The sequence below is a fragment of the Cetorhinus maximus genome, chromosome 13, assembly GCF_964194155.1.
Source record: "Cetorhinus maximus chromosome 13, sCetMax3.hap1.1, whole genome shotgun sequence".
Classification (NCBI taxonomy): Eukaryota; Metazoa; Chordata; class Chondrichthyes; order Lamniformes; family Cetorhinidae; genus Cetorhinus; species Cetorhinus maximus.
The window spans coordinates 101925930-101948251 of record NC_135891.1 but is presented as its reverse complement, the minus strand read 5'-3'; the positions used below and the strand labels follow the sequence as shown (position 1 = coordinate 101948251).

The window sequence follows — 22322 nt, the reverse complement described above, 5'->3', positions numbered from 1 at the left end:
TCAGAGCTTTTAGTTTCAGTTTTAACTTCAGTTGCAAAGGGAAGAAAATCACTTGTTACATCATCTGCCATTGAGTCCACTTTTTCAGCAGTCACGATAATCCCGTTCAAGTTTCATGAACAGCAATACCTTGCATGCAGTCGACTGCCTTGACATGATCATTTATAGCACTGGTGCCATCAGCCACTTTAACTAGGTGGTCATTCCTTGTCATGAGGACCAAGGTGCAGAGTTTTCTACTGACATCGAACTTGATTCTTCAAGGAATTCATAACCGCTTGATGCCGGCTTGATTCAAATCATACGCAGATACCAAGAATTTGGTTAATCTTAGACAGGAAGCTATGAAGACAGCTGCCATGGGGATTTACTAATTTTGACATTTCCCAATCCCCCTTTCAACCTTGATTGACAACAATACATTACACAACAGAACAATAATTTAAGATGATTTTTGTATGATTGTTAACCCTTATGGATGAGCTCAATGCACTAATTCCCCCTTCATCTGATTGATCTGATTGAAACTTACAGAATACTGAAAGGCCTGGATAGAGTGGACGTGGGAAAGATGTTTCCATTAGTAGGAGAGACTAGGACCCAAGGGCACAGCCTCAGAGTAAGGGGAAGACCGACGAGGAGAAACTTCTTTAGCCAGAGAGTGGTGAATCTATGAAATTCATTGCCACAGAAGGCTGTGGAGGCCAGGTCATTGAGTGTATTTAAGACTGAGATAGATAGGTTCTTGATTGGTAAGGGGATCAAAGGTTACGGGGAGAAGGCGGGAGAACGGGGTTGAGAAATTTATCAGCCATGATTGAGTGGTGGAACAGACTCGATGGGCCGAATGGCCTAATTTCTGCTCCTATGTCTTATGGTTTTCACTACCACAGAAGGCTGTGGAGGCCGGGGCACTGAGTATATTCAAGAAAGAAATTGATAATTTTTTGGATATCAGGGGCATCAAAGGGTATGGAGAGAAAGTGAGAATATGGCGTTGAGATGGAGGATCAGCCATGATCGTATTGAATGGCGGAACAGGCTCGAAAAGCTGAATGGCCTACTCCTGCTCCTAGTTTCTATGTTTCAGGAATTCACCTTCAACAGCACTTTCCAAATCCACGACCACTACCATCTAGAAGGACAAGGGCAGCAGGTAGATGGGAACACCACCACCTGGAAGTTCCCTCCAAGTCACTCACCATCATGACTTGGAAATATAGTACCGTTCCTTCACTGTCGCTGGGTCAAAATCCTGGAACTCCCTTCCTAACAGCACTGTGGGTATAACTATACCACATGGACTGCAGCACATGGAAGGCAGCTCACCACCACTTTCTCAAGGGCAACTAGGGATGGGCAATAAATGCTGTCCCAGCCAGCAAAACCCACATCTCATTGATGAATAAAAAATAAATTAAAAAAAAACCTGACATCGAGTTTACGCCAAGATGCCACTGCGGTGACTCTTGAGATGTCCAAAATCAGATTACACATCTTTTTACTATTGACTTCCAGATGCCCATTGCACAGTGTGATCCCAATATTTCGGGTGGAGGATGAAAAATTAGATTTGTACCTGGTGGGACCAGGAATTTGGGATGGGGCCTGCGTCTGCCAGGAATTTTCCTTTGTTACACTGGCGCTTTAAATTGCCATCAAGGGACATGTATGGGGAGTTCCCTTGCATCCTAGGGAAATTCCGTTCGTTCTTCCCTTAAAAGATCTCATGAGGAATCATGAAACAAAAGCAGAAAATTGCTTGAAACATTCAGCAGGACAGGCTGTGGAGAGAGGAAGGCATGGTTAACATTTCACGCTTTATGACCCTTTGTCAGACCTGCAAAAATGGAAAAAATTACGTCAGCAGCGAGTTAGCGTGAATCCTGCTGCTGAGTGTTTTCAGAAAACCCCAAACCTTTACTTAATTGGTTTTGAAGGAGGGTCTGCATCCAAACTGTGAAATGATCTGTTTTTTTTTCCCCCCACCACCAATGCTGACATACCTGCTGTGCGGTGCCAGCTTTTGCTCTAATTTCAATGATCACTACAGGATATATTTCGAAACCCAGATATGGGTCAGTGTCAGTGGAGACCTGCCGGGGATGGGTCGTTACTCGTTGGAAATGACCTTCACTTTGGGAGAGGTTGGGGCTTGGGTTAATGTCTGATGATGTGCACAGTCTACAACTCTATAAGTTCCACCCTGAAGGCTGATCAGCAAGTGTTGTGGTGGTGCAAATTAGATACTTTTAAGCTGATGCAAACCTCAGGGCTCTCGCTGCGAAACCTTTGCACATTCCAGAGCCCAGCACAGGAACACACCCTTCAGTTGTCTCCTGTTCTCCCTGCATCACGTGCTTGGAGCCCGCACCCCACCCCTCATACCAACCCCACCACCACTCATACCAACCTCATCCCCCTCATACCAATCCCACCCCCCCATACCAACCCCACCCCCTCATACCAACCTCACCCCGCACCACCCCATACCAACCCCACCCCCCACTCATACCAACCCCACATCAACCCCAACCCCCTCATACCAACCCCAATGCCCCCACCCCCCCATACCAACCCCAATGCCCCCACCCCCCCTCATACCAACCCCACCCCCTCATACCAACCTCAACCCCCCCCTCACCCCCCCATATCAACCCACCCCCCCACACCAACCCCACCCCTACCCCCCCCACACCAACCCCACCCCCCCACACCAACCCCTTCATACCAACACCGCCCCCCCTCCACCCCACCCCATCTCACCCACCCCCAAGCTCATTAGCATATAGTTGGGTGTCAAAACCCACCCCTGCCATCTCCGATTTGGTAGAGCCTCCGGTAGGGCGCAACGTGAGAAGGCGGGAGGGTGGGAAGAGAGAGAGGGGGGGGGGGTGGGGGCAACCGCACGATCGCTTCAATCCCCCTTTTTGGGGTGGGACGTTGGCTGCCGGCCTAATGGGTCCCCCCACCACCGGCAGCGTGCGAATCTAGGCGGAATAAAGCCGAGGAGGAGTGGGTGTGCGGCCGGAGAAGGGCCGGGAGGTTATGATAAACCCCCCCCCACCCCCTCTCCCTCTCTGCCAGTTGGTTGGGTCTGCGGTATAGCCGCTCTCGGTCGCTCAGTTGACGCCGGCCCAAGATGGCGGGGGTTTGGGGTCTGGTGACAGGGAGTCAGGAAAGGGAGATGATGACAAATTACCTTTGAACTTTTTTTTTGACTCATATCACATATTATTTAAAAAAAAAATCAACGCCCCCTTTCTCCCCACCCCCCTCCTCCTCCTCCTCCTCTCTCTCTCTCTCTCCTCCCTCCCTCCTTCTTCTCCCTCCCTCCCATCTCTATTTCGACTCTTAATTCCTTTTTTTTTTGGCCAAATCTTTTTCAATCCGTCAAAGACATAGCATGATAGTACCAGGAAGAAAATGGGTGAGAAGCACGAACTGCGTCTTAAAAGCCCGGTGGGTGCGGAGCCCGCTGTGTACCCCTGGCCGTTACCAGTCTATGTAAGTGAAGGGGGAGGGGGGGGGGGGAAAGGAAAGAAAAAAAATAAATAAGTAAAAATAAAATAAAAAACGCCGAGAGAGGTTTATTCGCGGGCTCTCTCGGGCGGCGAGAAGGAAGGCGGGAGGAGGGGGGGGTTGGGGTTGGCGGTGGAGAGCGCGCGGCTTCGGTGGGGCCCAAGCAGCGAAAACCTTTCCCTTCAGGAGAGAGAGAGAGAAGGAAAAGGGGGGGGTGGGGTGAGGGGATTGAGAGGGAAATTTTTACTTTGATCCCAAACTTATTGGTGTATATATATTAAAAAAATAAACCCATGTTCGGTGTGCCGCGTCGGAAATGTGAATTATGATGTGAGGGAATACGGCTCTTTATTTTTATTTTTTTGGGGTGGGTTGGTTGGTGTTGCTCATGGTGTGTGTTTGTGTGTTTTAAGACCGGTGCCGGCGGACGGTCTGTTTATTCTCTTTGTCTCGAGCCCCCCCATTTCATTGTCGGCTGGGAATTCATCAAAGAGTCGAAGCGGCCCCTGCTCGGCTCGAGTTTTCCTTGTTTTTATCTCATATGTATGTGTGTGTTTTTATATATATATATATATATATCTATGGGGAGGGGAGGCTTGTCGACAACAATAATTGCGAGAATTATTTCTAACCCTTTTGACTCTCCTCCACCCCCCCCCCCCCCAAATCATTCAATGACTTTTAGCCACTGCCCGGCTTCCCCAATCCGCCCCTAGTGTGTGTAGTAGCTTAAGGTGACTTGCTTCACTGCAAACCCCCCCCCCCCCCAGTACAGACTGGGAGGCTTAAATAAATAATGTTTGGCAGGGTATATATATTTTTTGAAAATTTGTTCGGTTAATTCCACATCAGTGTGTTTTCGGGATACGTCTACTTTCAGTTTGTAACAGTTACCACGTGCTGGATTTCCTCTTGTGTCTTGTCTGTCTGTCTATGATTATTTTTGTTGGGTTTGCGTTGAGCTGGAAGCAGGAGGGAAAAAAAAAAGCATGAGTGTGGAAAATGACTGTGTCGCTGTCTGACTTCGGAATGACTGGAATTCCTGAGGAGTGACTGCTTTTTATGGACGTGTGTCTGCGACGGCTACGTTATAGATGCCTACCCCATAGCCTTTAAGGCACCCACCCAGAAGTAGATGTTCTTCAAAAAAATATTGAACTTAAAAATTGGTGAAATATCGCCAGTCAGGCGTTAACAAGCTAGGCGTGGATGTTGCCAGTGTGTTTCTGATATAATGACCATGCGTTGTTATGGTTTGATAGTACACGGCCCTGTGCTGACGTTCCTCTGGGCTGTGGGAGGGGAAACTCATTTTGGCAGATCAGCATCAAACAGCTGTTGGCTCAAAACGATACCGTGATAGATTAGCCAAGGGAAAAGACGGGGATTCTTCCCTGAAAAGGTTGAGCATTGCCTTATCTGCGCGACTTGTTACCAGAAATGCCACATAATGTTACAAGCTTATTGACTAATTCGTTTGTAACCTTTATGTTCGCTGTAAAGTTCAGAAACTTCACTACTGTAACAATCAATGATTCGGCTATGAGTCACACTCACCAGTATGTTGAAGCGACAATTTTTACGTTTTTTCTACACATGATGTGCACATTCATCTCTATTGCCACTGAAGGAAATGTGGCAGAATAGAATATTTCAAACCATAGAATTCTAGTAAAATTTACGACTTCATATTAAAATAAGTTTTGAGGAAGAAAAGTAATCTTTCATATCTGAACGCATTGTAGTAAATATTCCTTTGATGCTTTTAAGCACAACTCATTTTGCTTGTGGAAAATGATTTAATAACTGCAAAGAATTGTTCTATTTATACATGTGTTTGGAAAAAACACATTTGCAAGGGCCAGTAGTGCCTAGTCAATTATTCAAGCAGAAAGCTAATTGGGTTTAGTACACTTTTGATTCAAAATAGCACATTATGAACTTTTGACTCTCAGAGTAACTTGTTTTATTTTTGGCCTAATGAGAGAATTTAATGTGTAAAATTGGATGCTTCAGTTCATAACTTTTATCTCCCACTTAAACTATTGACCTAAAACACTCAGCTATGGTCATCAATCAGAATAAGTTGAAGGATATTTTTAATGATGTTGTCATTGGTAAACAATGTTCTAATGTATGTTGAATTATATACTCTGTGTAGCCAAATTAAAGTTCATATAGGTTTTCTTGTGACATGGAGTGATGTGAATATGATAAATATAGCCACAAGCACAGCTTGCCAGAAAAAGCTGTAGGGTCACAAGTGAATTGTAACTGTACAAGTGAAAATAATTGAGGTCTCGCTGCAAATGATAACTGTCTTTTTATCAAATGTTACTATCAGGAGGGTGGAGCATTGTCAATATTCCAAATTAGTATAAAATTCTAATGCTAAAACAACAGCAACTTGCATTGATAGTGCATAAACTTGAGGTTGGCCAGGAGAACATTTTTGCAGAACTACAAACACCAATTTGGATTTAGATTGTGCCTGTAACATAAAATATTCCAAGACGCTTCACAGGAGTGATTATCACACAGAATTTAACACTCAGGCATATAACGAAACATTAGGACAGGTGCCTGAAAGGTTGGTCAAAGAGAGGTTTTAAGAACTCTGTTAAAGGAGAGAGGTTTGGAAAGGGAATTCCAGTGCTTCGGGCCTCGGCAGCTGAAGGCACACACTTCAGTTGTGAAGTGTAGAAAATTGGGCATGTGCAAGAGGCCAGTGTTGGATACATCATGAATGCTTTCTTTTTCTTTCTTGAAGACTCAGGTTATTGATGTTTGGTTTTAGAGCTATTTTACTGATACCCAGTCTAGACATTGAATTTTAGTGTACAATTAGCTGGAGTTTATCAATTAACTCTCAAATCTTGTTCGTGCTCAATAACTCATGCACTTTCTAGATTGCAGTTGGATAGCAACGAGGAGTGGAAATCTTGGCTTAATGCCTTTTTCCTCTTTATCTCCCCCCGCCAAAAACTGGGGCTTTGAGGCCATTTGGAGTTATGTAACAGTTGGTTTGGCTGATATCAACAGACGTCCATAGGGATATTGAACTGGGACCTTCTCGTCTGTGCAGCACATCAAGTTGTGGTTTTACTCATTCAACCATCAGGTGGAGCTGTCTCAGAAAACTGCTAATAATTTTGGTGTGGTTATTATTGGTTATGCAGGCTAATTTGGGTTTTGCCTCCAGTAATTGCTAATTTAAACATTAAAAAATATACTGCTTATTACTTTTACATGGTTGGATTTTTTTTCCACTTATTTACATTCTTCCATCTTTCATTGACCACCATAGCTAGTTGTTGCCGTGAGTGTTCTGCAATGTTCAACTTTTAAAAGAATCTAGTAACTAACAGTTTTCTGTTTACACCTGGTTGCTCAACTTCTTCGAATATGCAGGCTTTCATTTTTGCCCTTGACATTTTAAAGTCTTATGTTTCTATGGCTTGCCCCTAGAGTTCTATCAGCTCCATCTTTGATAAGCTGGAATGTGATGACACCTCCACTTGATTTTTTTTCCCTGTACTGCCTATGGCATCTTGGTGTTTTCCCCTGACTATCTGTGATTCAGTTCAGGCATTGAATGAAAAGGGAATTTGACCTTGTATACTCTCTACGAAGCACTATGTATTTAAAAATTTTAAACAGAAGTATGATAACTTGTGGCTCATTTGTGCCACCAAACTATTTCAAGAAAATGTGGCTCGAGGCTTTCATTGTTGCAGGATTCCACTGTAGTTGGACACACAAAAACAATATATGTAATTTTGCGCCATGTAGCTGTTTCTATGTCTTTGTTTGTTAAAGCAATGGGTCCCTTGTTAGTTTTGGGAAAGTCTGTACGAGCCGTTGAGTGAAAATTACATAATTGGCCGACATTGGATGTGAATTCAAATACTTAATACCCAGGTAAGAAGTTGGAAATGATTAACATTGTTGCTAGGGATGTTTCCTATCTGTTTAGGTGTTGGAAGTAGTGCAGTTTTGAATTTTATCGTCTTGCTGGCATTGGTAGCATGGCAAAGAGAGCATCGGTAGTTTGTACAGCATCCGTACGAGGAGTGGGTTTCTGTTATTCCTCAGGTGTCATTATTAGAAATTGAGAGAAGATGCAATTTGTAGCAAAAGTATATCCCAGAGAACTTCACAGATGAGTTAAATGATCATGGGAATGTGAAGATGGCCAGATAAAATGGACTTAAGGGGTAGAGCTGAAAAAGCAGCTGAAATGACAAGTTTTGTGCATACTATTGAAAGCAGGGATGGAGATGGTGAGGTTACAGGATTTTGGGAAGGAGTTACAGAAAGTGAGGATAAAATGGTTAAAATAGTGGCTGTCAATGAGGGAGTAAATTAAGTAAGGAAAACAGGGTACACCACTGCAAAGTATGATGTAAAGTATGAATATGGATGCACGATTGAAGATCAGTGATTGGGTAGGATAGATTGGAGACATTAGAATCATAGAAGTTTACAAGGAGGCCATTTGGTCCTTCATGCCTGTGTTGGCCAAAAGTAGCCAAACACCAGTACGCCACCTGTGGCCTCTTCCCACTTTCCAGCTGCTATTCTGTAACCTTGTAGGTAATGGCACTTCAAATGCATATTCATGTACTTTATCTCCCTTTCAGTCAGAGTTCCAGATCTGCAGAATTTCTACTCGAATCCCCTCTAAATCTCCTCTTACCCCCAATCTATGCCCCCTGGTTATGGACACTTAAACCAATATGAGTAGGGCCTTCCTATCTGTTCTATTTAGACCCCTTTTAATTTTGTATACTTAGGTCTCACCATCAACCACCTTTGTTCCAAAGAAAATGATCCTTGTCTATCCAATCCTTGCTCATAACTAAAATTCCCCAGTCCAGGCAACTTGCTCGTAAACCTTGTCTGTACCCTCTCTACTACAATCACAACTTTCCTGTAGTGCAGTAACCAGAACTGCATGCAGTACTCCAACTGTGGCCTTATTAATGGTTTATACAACTCCAGAATTACCTCCTAGCTCTCATGCCTCAGCTAATAAAAGCAAGTAACCCGTATGCTTTTTGGCCACCTTATCTACATCCTTAAGAGACCCATGGACATGCACCCCAAGGACCCTCTACACTTCTGAGTAGTTGCTCATTTATTGGCTCTTCCCTCCTGTATTGTTCTTCCCCAAATGCATTTTCTCTCACTTTTATGGATTAACTTCATTTACCACTGCTCTGCCCACCTAATTTGCCCATTGATGACTTCCTGAAGTCTACTGCTTTCTTCATTATCAACCGCACGGCCAGCCTTTGTATCATTTGCAAACTTCTTAGTCATTTCATCTAAATTCAAGCCCAAATCATTGATATATACAAGTGGAATTAAACACAAATCAGATGAAGGGCAATGGTGTTCATATTTGGACACTTATGCTACAACCCTTCAGAATTTAATGCAACCAGAATTTAAAATAAAACTTTCAACAGCTGAGCCTTGAATTCCTTGCAGAAGAAACTATTACCGACAGCAGCAATTTAAAAAGGCTTGCATAATTTCACCCCATTTGTTGTCTGTCATTGACCGTTTTGCATTATGCTGAGGTAGGATAATTGCAGTTCTCACCTCAAACATGTGTTTTTTTGTATTGTAGTTGCACTTTCTACATCACATTTCACTTAATTCGCCACTTCCAAAAGTGATTCAATTAAATAATTTGAAGTTACAGGACTGTTAAGCTGGAATCCTTGCTATCCTTATTAGCATCTTCATATTTTTGGAACTAAAATTGTTCTCCTTTATCCAAGCAACATTCCTAGGTTCCTCTTACGACTCTATCGTAAATCTTGATGTCACTGTTTTCTTCACTGCTGCCACAGTATCCCCATCTATAGCAAATGCCAGTGCCATTTGTTATGATTTGAAATAGCCAACCCTCCTCACTAAGTACTCAATCCTATTCTTCAAAACTCCTCCCCTGAAAATTTATTTGCGTGATGTGCGCAGTGTATCTGGGCTGCACTGCCATTAATCATGTTAAAAGGTCAAAGAATTGCACTCGTACAATAATGACCTGCATCACATGAGCTGTGTGTTGGACGCTGTTGAGTTATTCTGTCAGTCTACATATTTTGTGTGCACAGGAAAACTATAGATAGTGTTCTGCTAATGTTCAGAAATCTACTTGGAACCAAGATGTATATTTGCAGGACACTTGGTAATGCTAGTCTTTTAGGTTATTTTATTAAAATTTAAAACTGGTCCTGCTGTTCTGTTTACATGTCAAGATTGTGATTATCAGGCTCTTGAATGAAAGTGGTTGTAAATATAGCATACAGTAAAATCAATATACTGTGCATGGGTGTATCTTAGTATGTTCTAAAAGGAATTTTGTCCATGACATTTGTTTTCTCTACCTTCCTGTTGAGTATGTCAGAAAAGTTGTTTTGACTTTTTGTTTTTAAAAAAAAGATTGGTTCTTTTGAAAAGGAATTTAGAAATTTAAAGATTCTAATTTGTAGTTTATGTTGTGCATTAAAATACCAAAGAGATATTTCATTGGTTACACTTGAACCTTTCAGAGTATTACTTCATAAAATTATACAGTTCTGAAATGTTTCATTATTTGGATTAGGGTGATAGAATGATTTTGGCTATTGCGTTTTCCCACAGTAATGCAACAAAATATAGTATTCAGGTGCTGGGTTTCAAGTTCACTACTCAGCCAATTGTTGATTAAAATTTAATCTTGGTTATACTGCCTTCTCTGCAAGAAGACTGTCCTTAAAACTGAGCCAGATATAAGATCAATGGATATTGGGTCTTAATCAACTCTGAAATGGTGACACTGGAAAATAATCACATTACTTTGTAAGTCATGGACAGGGTGTTTAACTTAGTTTCATTTTCCAAGTAGGTTTTTTAGGGTAACGTCTTAATTTTTAATCTCTCTGCCAACTAATTATCTGTGTTGCTCTCTGTCTCCATCTCTTCTCCTACCCTGTTAGTTTATATTTTACATTTTGTTTGTGGCTGTAATGAGGCTTATTTTGTGATTTCAGACCGATGTGCATACTTTCCCTTATTCTTAGTCTGTCCCTGCGAATGTTTCTCTGCTTTCAATTGTTCCATTTGGTTTGATGAAATAATTTCAAACTATTCATTGTAAATGTATCATCCAATACTTCAGCCCATTGCTGCTGAGACCCATGTCCACACTGTTGTCACCTCCAAGCCAGACCTCAACATGATCAATGAACTTTCCAACTCATATCTCATGACTTCCAATTTTGCTGTTTCCATTCTTACCCATACTAACCCCTCAACTGATGTCCTGCCCCCACCAACCTCCATGTGTATCCTGTCCTCCAGTTTATTAACTTAATTCCAGCGCTTCATTATTCCTCAATTTATGTCTCCTAATCTGAATATTGTCAGAAAGTTTTGATATCCTGTCTTTGTACCTGTCCAAATCATTTTAATCATATGCAGATGAGAAGTATTGCAAAAATTGACACCTGGAAAGGAAGAGAACAGTCTAATTCATGCTGGCCTGAGGATTACTCATTTACCTGTACTTTCTATGCTTCAGCCATTCTTAACATTTTACCTGTAACAATGTGTGTATTAATTTTTGTAACAATATTTCCAATGCAGCTTTGACATACTTTTGAAAGGTTGCTTCGTTTCCTCTTATCCTTTTCCTCAGTCTATTTGAGGAACTGACATATGAGGAGAGATTGAGTCGGTTAGGATTATATTCACTGGAGTTCAGAAGAATGAGGGGGGATCTCATAGAAACCTATAAAATTCTAACAGGACTAGACAGGGTAGATGCAGGAAGGATGTTCCCAATGGTGGGGGAGTCCAGAACCAGGGGTCACAGTCTGAGGGTACGGGATAGACCATTTAGGACTGAGATGATGAGGAATTTCTTCACCCAGAGAGTGTTGAGCCTGTTGAATTTGCTACTACACAAAGTTGTTAAGGCCAAAACATTGTATGTTTTCAAGAAGGAGTTGGATATAGCTCTTGGGGTGAAAGGGATCAAAGAATATGGGGAGAAAGCGGCAGCAGTCTATTGAGTTGGATGATCATAATGAATGGCAAAGCAGGCTTGAAGGGCCAAATGGCCTACTCCTATTTTCTATGTTTCTATGTTAGCCAAGCTGTTCCAGTGCAGCTACAATACTGGCATCTACCTGGCCAAATGGAAAATTGCCCAGGTATGTCCTGTACATGCAGAGCAGGGGACAAATCCAACCCAGCCAGTTACTGCCCCATCAGTCTACTCTCGATCATCAGTAAAGTAATGGAAGGTGTGATCAACAGTGCTATCAAGTGGCACTTGCTTAGCAATAACCTGCTCACTGACTCCCAGTTTGGGTTCTGCCAGGGTCACTCAGCTCCTGGCTTCATTACAGCCTTGGTTCAAACACGAACAAAAGAGCTGAACTCGTGAGGTGCGAGTGATTGTCCTTCACGTCAAGGCTGCATTTGACGGAGTGTGGCATCAAAGAGCCCTAGCAAAACTGGAGTCAATGGGAATTGGGGAAGACTCTCCGCTGGTTGGAGTCATACCTAGCACAAAGGAAGATGTGGTTGTTGGTCAGTCATCTCAGCTCCAGGATATCACTGCAGGAGTTCCTCAGGGTGGCCTCAGCCCAACCATCTTCAGCTGCTTCATCAATGACCTTCCATCATAAAGTCAGAATTGGGGATGTTCGCTGATTGCACAATGTTCAGCACCATTCATGACTCCTCAGATACTGAAGCAGTCCATGTCCAAATGCAGCAAGACCTGGACAATATCCAGGCTTGGGCTGATAAGTGGCAAGTAATATTCGTGCCACACAAGTGCCAGTCAATGACCATCTCCAACAAGAGAGAATCTAACCATCGCCCCTTGACATTCAGTGTCATTACCATTACTGAATCCCCCACTATCAACATCCTGGGGGTTACCATTGACCAGAAACTGAACTGGACTAGCCATGAGGGCTCGAAACGTTGACTGATTTCTTCTCCGCCGATGCTGCCAGACTTGCTGAGTTTTTCCAGGTAATTCTGTTTTTATTTTGTTTTGGATTTCCAGCATCCGCAGTAGCTTTTAGCCATATAAATACTGTGGCTTAAGAGCAGGTCAGAGGCTAGGAATAATGTGACGAGTAACTCACCTCCTCCCTCCCCAAAGCCTGTCCACCATTTACAAGGTACAAGTCAGGAGTGTGATGGAATACTCCCCACTTGCCTCGATGAGTGCAGCTCCCACTACACTCAAGAAGCTTGACATCATCCACGACAAAGCAGCCCGCTTGATTGGCACCACATCCACAAACATTCACTCCCTCCACCACCGACACACAGTAGCAGAAGTGGGTACCATCTACAAGAGGCATTGCAGGAATTCACCAAGGCTCCTTAGACAGCACCTTCGAAACCCACGACTGCTATCTAGAAGGACAAGGGCAGCAGATGGGAATACTGCCACCTGGAAGTTCCCCTCAAAGTCATTCACTATCCTGATTTGGAATTATATCACAGTTCCTTCATTGATGCTGGGTCAAAATCCTGGATCTCCTTTTAACAGCACTTTGGGTGTACCTACACCACATGGACTGCAGTGGTTCAAGAAGGCAGCTCACCAGCACCTTCTCAAGGGCAATTAGGGATGGGCAATGAATGCTGACCCAGCCAACGAAGCCCATACCCTGTGAATGAATAAAAAAATAATTTATTGTGGTATTTGAAAAAAGTGCAATAATCCTGGTGTTGCAATATGGAAAAGATTTGTTATGTAGTTTGTGGTAATAGCTACTTTCTTCCCCTCTTTGTATTTGGACCATTTTTGAGTCTTTGTGTTATTTTTTATGCCTTTGGGTGTTTCAGGAATTTTGTTAAACAACTATTTTGATGAATTTGTATCACTGCACAGTGTCAGCCACATGTCTCAGAAGTTATAGTTCAAGTAATTTTGGGACTTTGAAGGTAAAGGAGAGCTAAACTGATTTAATGATATTGCCTGTGGTAGTGAAAGTTAGACTAGGCTTTACAAGATGAGCTGATTCTTTCATAAGATTGGAAGAATTCATTTCTAAGTACTTCTGAAATGAGTTGAATTATATTATAAATAATTCAAATGGTTTTGAGATTGGTCTTAGTTATGGAATATTGGATTCTGGCACCCATGACATCTATGATTAGAGCTGCAAAATGTGTGACTATCAAGCAACAGAATTTCCAATTTCCTGAAATTTCGCAAAATTAGACCGAGTGGACAACTTGGAATTTCCATCAATCTATCCATAATTAAGAATCTTAAGTTTGTGTGCTTCTTGTCAAATTCCTTTGTCCACACTTAGAATGGCAACTGCTTTTGAAATGTTCTCAGTCTGTACATTCTGCCCAGTAGAAAATGTCATCAGGTTCATGCAGCCATGAATTTTTAAATGTATTAATTGATAATATCAAATATTATGTTTAAAAGCACTGAATATGACTTCACAATGGGAACTGAATTATGTCTGTGCACCCTAGTCTAGGTGCTTTCTGCCCTGCCCACTACTTCACTTGAAGATTACACTTGGTCTTGATTCCCCGTGTGCCATACCACAGGAGGTGTTAGCCAATTTCTTTCATGACTTTGTTTGCCTGATCCCTTCTTTGAATTGAACTGTTTCATGTTCCCTGCCCCTGGCTCGATTTCAGTTATTGCAATGCACTTTTTATTTTCAATATCTGATCCATTTATACTATTCATGCCAGCTACAGTAACTGTAAACAATCTGTGGAATGAATGTGTTAATTAATGACCATTGATCAGAAGCCATACATTTGGACTAAAGGGAATCCCTTACATTGCAACACTTAAAGACTTTGGGATTTTGTCAAATAATTGAATAAAGAACCCCCTTTTAAAATGAACTTTTCTTGAAGTATGCCTACTTGAGGCTGTTACCTACTTAATTATTGATATGTTGTTTTGTAAGGTTTGAAATTTGTATTCCTCAAGTCACTAACATTGGTTCATCTGGTTAGAATGTGTAAATCCAAATGTTGGTTCTTAAACTAGTATTAACTTCAACAGACGTGATTAACTGTGGGGTGGGGTGCAGTCTTTCAGATGAGACGTTAACTTGAGGGCTTGGAAGGCTGTAACTAGTGGGGTACATCAAAGATCAGTACGTGGGCCTCGGCTATTTACAATCTATTGTTGATTTTGAGTCAAGCGTATCAAGTTTGTTGATTATACAAAGTTAGGTGGGAAAGTAAGTGGTGAGGAGGAAGCAAAGTGGCTGCAGAGGGATATAGACAGGTTGGGTGAGTCGACAAGAACATGGCAGATGGAATATAATGTGGTGATGTTACCCACTTAGGAAAAATAATTTTTTCAATTTTGAGTGGGAAATGTTTGCAATTACAGGGACTTGGGTGTCTTTGTACATGAATCATGGAAAGTTAACAAGCAGGTATAGCAAGCAATTGGGAAGACAAATGGTATGTCGGCTTGCCACTTTTACAGAATCACAGAATCACACAGTGCAGAAGAGGCCCTTCGGCCCATCGAGTCTGCACCGACACGTGAGAAACACCTGACCTACCTACCAAATCCCATTTACCAGCACTTGGCCCATAACCTTGAATGTTATGATGTGCCAAGTGCTCATCCAGGTACTTTTTAAAGGATGTGAGGCAACCTGCCTCCACCACCCTCCCAGGCAGCGCATTCCAGACAGTCACCACCCTCTGGGTAAAACAGTTTTTCCTCACATCCCCCCCTAAACCTCCTGCCCCTCACCTTGAACTTATGCCCCCTCGTGACTGACCCTTAAACGAAGGGGAACAGCTGCTCCCTATCCACCCTGTCCATGCCCCCCGTAATCTTGTACACCTCGATCAGGTCGTCCCTCAGTCTTCTCTGTTCCAACGAAAACAACCCAAGTCTATCCAACCCCTCTTCATAACTTAAGTGTTTCATCCCAGGCAAAGGGATGAATCTCCTTTGCACCCCCTCCAGTGCAATCACATCCTTCCTATAATGTGGCGACCAGAACTGCACACAGTACTCCAGCTGCGAACTCACCAAGGTTCTATACAACTCCAACATGACCTCCCTACTTTTGTAATCTATGCCTCAATTGATAAAGGCAAGTGTCCCATATGCCTTTTTCACCACCCCACTAACATGCCCCTCCGCCTTCAGAGATCTATGGACTTCCTTGTCAAATTACTCCTTCCAAAGTGTATCACCTCACACTTTTCAGGGTTAAATTCCATCTGCCACTTATCTGCCCATTTGACCATCCTGTCTATATCTTCCTGTAGCCCAAGACACTCAACCTCACTGTTAACCACCTGGCCAACCTTTGTGTCATCCGCAAACTTACTAATCCTACCCCCCACATAGTCATCTGTGTCGTTTATATAAATGACAAATAATAGGGGACCCAGCACAGATCCCTGTGGTACGCCACTGGACACTGGCTTCCAGTCACTAAAGCATCCTTCTGTCATCACCCTCTGTTTCCTACAACTAAGCTAATTTTGAATCCACCTTATCATATTATCCTGTATCCCATGTGCATTTGCCTTCTTTATAAGTTTCCCATGTGGGACCTTGTCAAAGGCTTTGCTAAAATCCATATAAACTACATCAACTGCACTACCCTCATCTACACACCTGGTCACCTCTTCAAAAAATTCAATCAAATTTGTTAGGCATGACCTCCCTCTGCTAAAGCCATGCTGACTATCCCTGATCAAACCTTGCCTCTCCAAGTGGAGATAGATTCTCTCCTTCAGAACTTTCTCCAATAGTTTCCCTACCACTGACGTGAGACTCACTGGTCTTTAGTTCCCTGGCTTATCTCTACAACCCTTCTTAAATTGCGGAACCACATTAACTGTTCTCCAGTCCTCTGGCACCTCCCCAGTTGTCAGAAAGGAATTAAAAATTTGGGCCAGAGCCCCTGCGAACTCCTCCCGTGCCTCTCTCAGCAGTCTGGGACCTGGAGATTTATCCACTTTTAAGCCTGCCAATACCTTGTCACTCCCTATATCAATTTGCTTAAGAACCTCGCAGTGTCTCTCCCAGAGTTCGATACCTTCATCCTCATTCTCTTGGGTGAAGATGGATGTGAAGTATTCATTCAACACTCTACCGATGTCCTCTGGCTCCACCCATAGATTGCCTCCTTGGTCCCTTATGGGCCCTACTCTTGGCCTGGTTATCCTCTCCCCATTGATATACTTATAGAATATCTTGAGATTTTCCCTACTTTTACCAGCCAGAGCTTTCTCATATCTCTTCTTTGCTCTCCTAATTGCTTTCTTAAGCTCCACCCTGCACTTCCTGTACTCCACTAATGCCTCCGCTGATTTGCTTCCCTTGTACCTGCTAAAAGCCTCTCTTTTCCTTCTCATCGTAACCTGGGAACTTTCCCACTTCAATTTTGCTGATTACACAAAGTTAAGACCTATACTCAAAAGGATTGCAGTACAAGAGCAAGAGAGCCTCACCAATGTCCTGAATAATTATAGTGAGGCCACTTTTGGTCTCATTACCTGAGGAAAATCATACCTACCCTAGAGGAAGTTCAATGTGGGTTCACCAGACTGGTCCCTGGAATGAGGGGATTGTGCTATGAGGAGAGATTGTGCAGATTAGGCCTATATTCCCTGGAGTTTAGATGAATGAGAGGTGATCTAATCGGAACTTGAAATTCTTAAGGGGATTGGCAGGGTAGATTCTGAGAAAATGTTCCCTGGCTTGGGAATCTAGAACATGGGGTCACTATCTTAGAATAAGGGGTTTCATTTAGGACAAATGAAAAATTTTTCACTCAAAGGGTTATGAGCCCTTGGAATTCTCTACCCCAGAGAGTTGTAGATGCACCTTCACCGAATATATTTAAGACTGAGCTAGCTCTTTGGTCACTTAGAATCGAGCGATGTTGGCGGGGGGGTGGGAAAGAGTGGAGGCAGAAGATCAGCCATTATCATGTTGAATGGTGGTCCAAGCTCAAAAGGCTGTATGGTCTGCTTCTATTTCTTATATTCTTATGGATGTCAAAGCCAACAGTTAAAGGCTATTCCTAAATATATTTATTAATGGATAAATGTGGGCCCATTAAAGGCACATTGTACAATAATGGGTAATAAAGAAATGGCAGACTTATTAAATGAGTACTTTTTACTGGCTTTCACAGTGGCGAAAGAGGACAGTGTACTAACGGAATATGTAAATGTTAAAATTAAGGTAATGAGAGGGACATATTCTATTTATATAAGTGAGACTGTGGTGAGGAAATTATAGAACTTAATAAGAACGTTACATAGGAAATAAGAGCAGGAGTTGGTCCTGCTCAGTTATTCAATACAATCATGGATGATCTTCTACCTCAACTTCTTCCTGCACTCCTCTTCTTCCGGCACCATCTGCATATTCCTTAATTCCCTTAGCACCAAAAAGTGTCTCAGCCTCTTACTTGAATATACTGAATAACCATAGCCCTCTAAAGTGTCGAGAATTCCAGAGATTCACAATCCTTTGAATTAAGAAATTTCTCCTCACCTCAGCCCTAAATGCCCAATCCCTTATTCTGAGACTGACCCCCTGGTTCTGGACCCCCCAGCCAAGGGAAATATCCTCTGAGCATCTACCCTGTTAAGTCCCTTGAGAATTTTATAGGCTTCATTGGGATTACCCCTCGTTCTTCCTAATTTTAGGGAATGTGGTGTGATGGCATCTGGCGGGCTGGAGCTAGAGCCTTTTTGTGCAAAGTTGTTGTGTGTGGAGGCTACAGAGCAAGTGCTGTCAGAATGATAGCTTTTGGCAGGACTGCTTTCACTCTGTTAAAAGCTAGAGTTGTCAGAGAGCTGGAGCTGCTGAACTAGGCCTGGCAGTTATGGGCCTGGGGTGATAGCGCAGGTTTTGGGCTATGGACTTGGTCTGGCATTGACCTTTGCCTTGTGAGACCTGCTGGAATTTCTGGTAGCTCATGCTAAGCATGCAGTTGTGACCTTGGGGATGGGTGTAAAAATGGGCTAGCGTGACCCTGGGAGTGTCATGAAAACAGGGCCAAGTGACCAGGCTTTGCAAGGGGGCAGTTGTAGTGCAGTTTTAAAAGAAATGAGCATGAAGGCTGGATCTGGGAGCAGAGATAAGGAAAAAATAAGGACACTGCTGCTGTTTGTTATTTTAAAGGAACAAGTAGACCAGAAGCAGCCATGGGTGTTGCCTGTGAGGATTTGGATAAACATACGCTGATGGATCCACACCATCAAGACCATTGTGATCAGAATTGAGGAGTTTTTGAAAAAAGTGTGCCATTTTGGTGAAGACCATGCCCGTGGAACTCTGAAGGGGAGCTGTGTTGATGAGAATTGGCTAAAACGTTTTTTGAAAAAGGAGCTGGACTTCTACCTGAGGAAGTTCAGAGTTTTGAAAGACTTTGCGGCTGAAATTAATGTCATATATGCTGAGTGGACTGCCTAGCAAATCAGTGAGATCTACCTTTTGTATCTGCTATTTTATGTATAATTTGTCGTATATTGACTGTGAGATGCCTGTGAATTCATGTTTATGTTGACTTTGGTTTTATAAAGAAAAAACTTTATTAAAAGTGAAATCTCGTCCATTTTTTTTTCATTGGGATTGTTTGGTAAATTCGTTTATTTGGTTTGTTGGCCTCCATGGGAATCATAATAGGCCTAGTCGATTCAAACTCTTCTCAAAGGACAAACCCTCATCCCAGGAATCAGTACAGTGAACCTTTGTTGATTTCCTCCCAAGGCAAGTGTATTTTTCTTGGGTAAGGAGACCAAAATTGTACAAGGCACTCTTGGTGTGGTCTCACCAAGGCTCTATATAATTAGAGCAAGACTTCTTTTTGTATTAAAGGCTAACATACCATTGCCTTCCTAATTGCCTGCTGTACCAGTGAGGCAGTGTGACTGCCATTTGATGTCAAGGCACCATTTTATGGAGTATGGCATCAAGGAGCCCTAGCAAAACTGGAGTCAATGGGAATCGGGGAAAACTCTCTGCTGGTTGGAGTCTACCCAGCACAAAGGAAGATGGTTATGGTGTTTGGAGGTCAGCCATCTCCGTTCCAGCACATCTCTTCAAGAGTTCCTCAGGGTAGTAGCCTAGGCACAAGCATCTTCAGCTGCTTCATGAATGAGCTTTACTCGATCAAAAGGTTCTGGGGATGTTCGCTGCTGATTGATTGCACAATGTTCAGCACCATTTGTGACATTTCAAATGCTGAAGCAGTGCGTGTCCAAATGCAACAAGACCTGGACAATATCCAGGCTTGTGCTGACAAGTGGCAAGTAACATCACCGGTACAGAAGTGCCAGGCAATGAGCATCTCCAAGAGAGAATCTAACCATCACCCCTTGACATTAAACAGCATTACCATCACTGATTTCCCCCACTAGCAACATCCTGGTGGGTTACCATTGACCAGAAACTGAACTGGACTGGCCATATCAATACATGGCTACAACAGCAGGTCAACGGCTAGGGATCCTGTTGAGAGTAACTTGCCTCCTGACCCCCAAAGCCTGTCCATATCTCCAAGGCGTGTGGAGTGTGATGGGATACTCTCCACTTGCCTGGATGAGTGCAGCTCCAACAACACTCAAGAAGCTCGCAACCATCCAGGACAAAGCCCACCCACAAACATTCACTCCCTCCACCACTGACACACACTGGCAGCAGTGTACCACCTACAAGATGCACTGCAGGAACTTCCCAAGACTTCTTAGCACCTTCCAAACCCATAACTGCTACCACCTAGAAGGACAAGGGCTTCCTTGTTCTAGATTCTCCCAAAGGATTACTTCTCTGTATCTAATAAGTCAAGTCTCTTATTTTAAATGTCTTCAGTAGATCACTCCTCAATATTCTAAACTCAAGGATACAACCCAAATTTATACAAGTCTTCATAATCATTTTGAGCTCTAGCATCATTCTGGTGAATCTGTAATATGCTCTAGTCCAAATCCAAAATATATTTCCTGAGGTGCATTGCCAAAGTCTGAATGCAGAGCTCCTGATGAAATCTGACCAAGGCTCTGTACAAATGAAGCATCGCTTCCTTTCCATGGTGTTCAGTTCCATTGAGATAAAGGGTAACATTCAGCCTTTTTGATGATTTTTCATACTCATGCACTAGGCATCAGTGATATATGTAGCTGGACACCCAAATCCTGTTCCTCCTTCACAGTTTCTAGTCTCTCATCATTAGGATAATATTACAATGTGTCTTTCTTGGATCCAAGTGATTAAACTCACACCTCTATGCACAATCAAAGTTAGATCTGGCCATTTAGGATTGAAATACGGAAGCACCTTTTCACAAAAATGATATTGCAAAACCTTAACTCCTAATTCCCCCAGCCTCCAAAAGGCTGTGTTAGATCAATTGAAATTTTGGAATACTGAGATTAATATACTTTTACAGCTGTCACAGGGAAATTGTTAGAATCATTATTCAGGAAGTTAAAGCAGGATACTTTAAAAATCATAATGGGATTAAGCAGGGTTAACATGATTTTGTGAAAGGGAAATGGTATTTAAATAATTTATTGGAGCTCTCTGAGAAAGTAATAAGCAAGGTGGAGAAAGGGGAACTTGTAGATGTGGTGTACTTAGATTTCTAGAAGGTGTTTGATGAAGTTCCACATCAAAGGTTGCTACACAAGATAAGAGAACATGGTGTAGGGGGTATCATGTTAACGTGGATAAAAGATTGGTTAGCTAACAGGAACAGGAAGCTAACGGATAAATGGGTCGTCTTCGGGCTGGCAAGCTCGAACTAGTGGAGTGCCAGTGGGATCAGTGCTGGGGCCTCGACTATTTACAACCTATACCAATGACTTGGATGAAGGGGCCAAATGTATAGTAGCTAAATTTGCAGATAACACCAAGATAGGAAAGTAAGTTGGCAAAAAGAGGTAAAAAGTTGACAAAGGGATATAGATAGGTTAAGTGAGTGGGGGAAAAAATTGGCAGATTGAATACAGTGTGGGGAAAATGTCCATTTTGGCAGGAAGATTAGAAAAGCAGTATACTATTTAAATGGATAAAGATTGCAGAAATTGGTGTAGAGGAATCTGGGTGTCCTGGTATATGGATCACAAAGATAGAATGCAAGTACAGCATGTTACTAGGAAGGCAAATAGAATGCTGGCATTTATTGCGAGGGGAATGGAATATATAAGGAGGGAAGTTTCACTGCAGCTGTACAGGGCCTTCGTGAGACCTCATCTGGAGTACTGTGTACAGTTTTTGTCTCTTTATTTGAAAAAGGATAAATTATATTCGGAGCAGTTCAGAGAAAACTCATTCAACTCATTCCTGAGATGAAGGGCTTATGATGAAAGGTTGAACTTATGCCCATTAGAGTTTAGAAGAATGAGAGATGATCTGATTGAAACATATATCAAGTCCTCTCAGGATCTTATAGGGTGGATACCAGAAGGTTGTTTCCTCTTGTGGGTGTAACTAGAACTAGGGGACACAGTTTAAGATTAAGAGGGCTCCCCTTTAAGACTGGGATGAGGAGAAATCTTTCCTCTGAGGATTATTAGTAAGTGGAATTGTCTTTCACAGAAAGCAGTGGAGGCTAGGTCATTGAATCTATTAAAGGCTGAGTTAGATATCTTTTTGATAGACAGAGGACTCGAGGATTATGGGGGGCAGACAGGAAAGTGGAGTAGAGACTACAACCAGATCAGCCATGACCTTATGGTGCAGCAGGCTTGAAGAGTTGAATGGCCCACTCCTGCTCCTAAGTCCATGTTCC

General features: G+C 42.6%; 1 protein-coding gene across 7 annotated transcripts in view; it reads left to right on the top strand.

The window, feature by feature from the left end:
* The first annotated feature begins 3089 nt into the window (after positions 1 to 3089).
* Positions 3090 to 22322, top strand: part of dot1l (DOT1-like histone H3K79 methyltransferase) — a 113493-nt gene continuing 94260 nt past the window's right edge. For 6 of the 7 annotated variants that reach the window (XM_078555903.1, XM_078555898.1, XM_078555901.1 and 3 more), the window contains exon 1: positions 3090 to 3507. In XM_078555903.1, coding sequence (XP_078412029.1) covers positions 3427 to 3507 — 81 coding nt within the window. In that variant the 5' untranslated portion in view covers positions 3090 to 3426. The remainder of the gene's footprint in view (positions 3508 to 22322) is intronic. The other variant, XM_078555902.1, reaches the window with a different exon arrangement.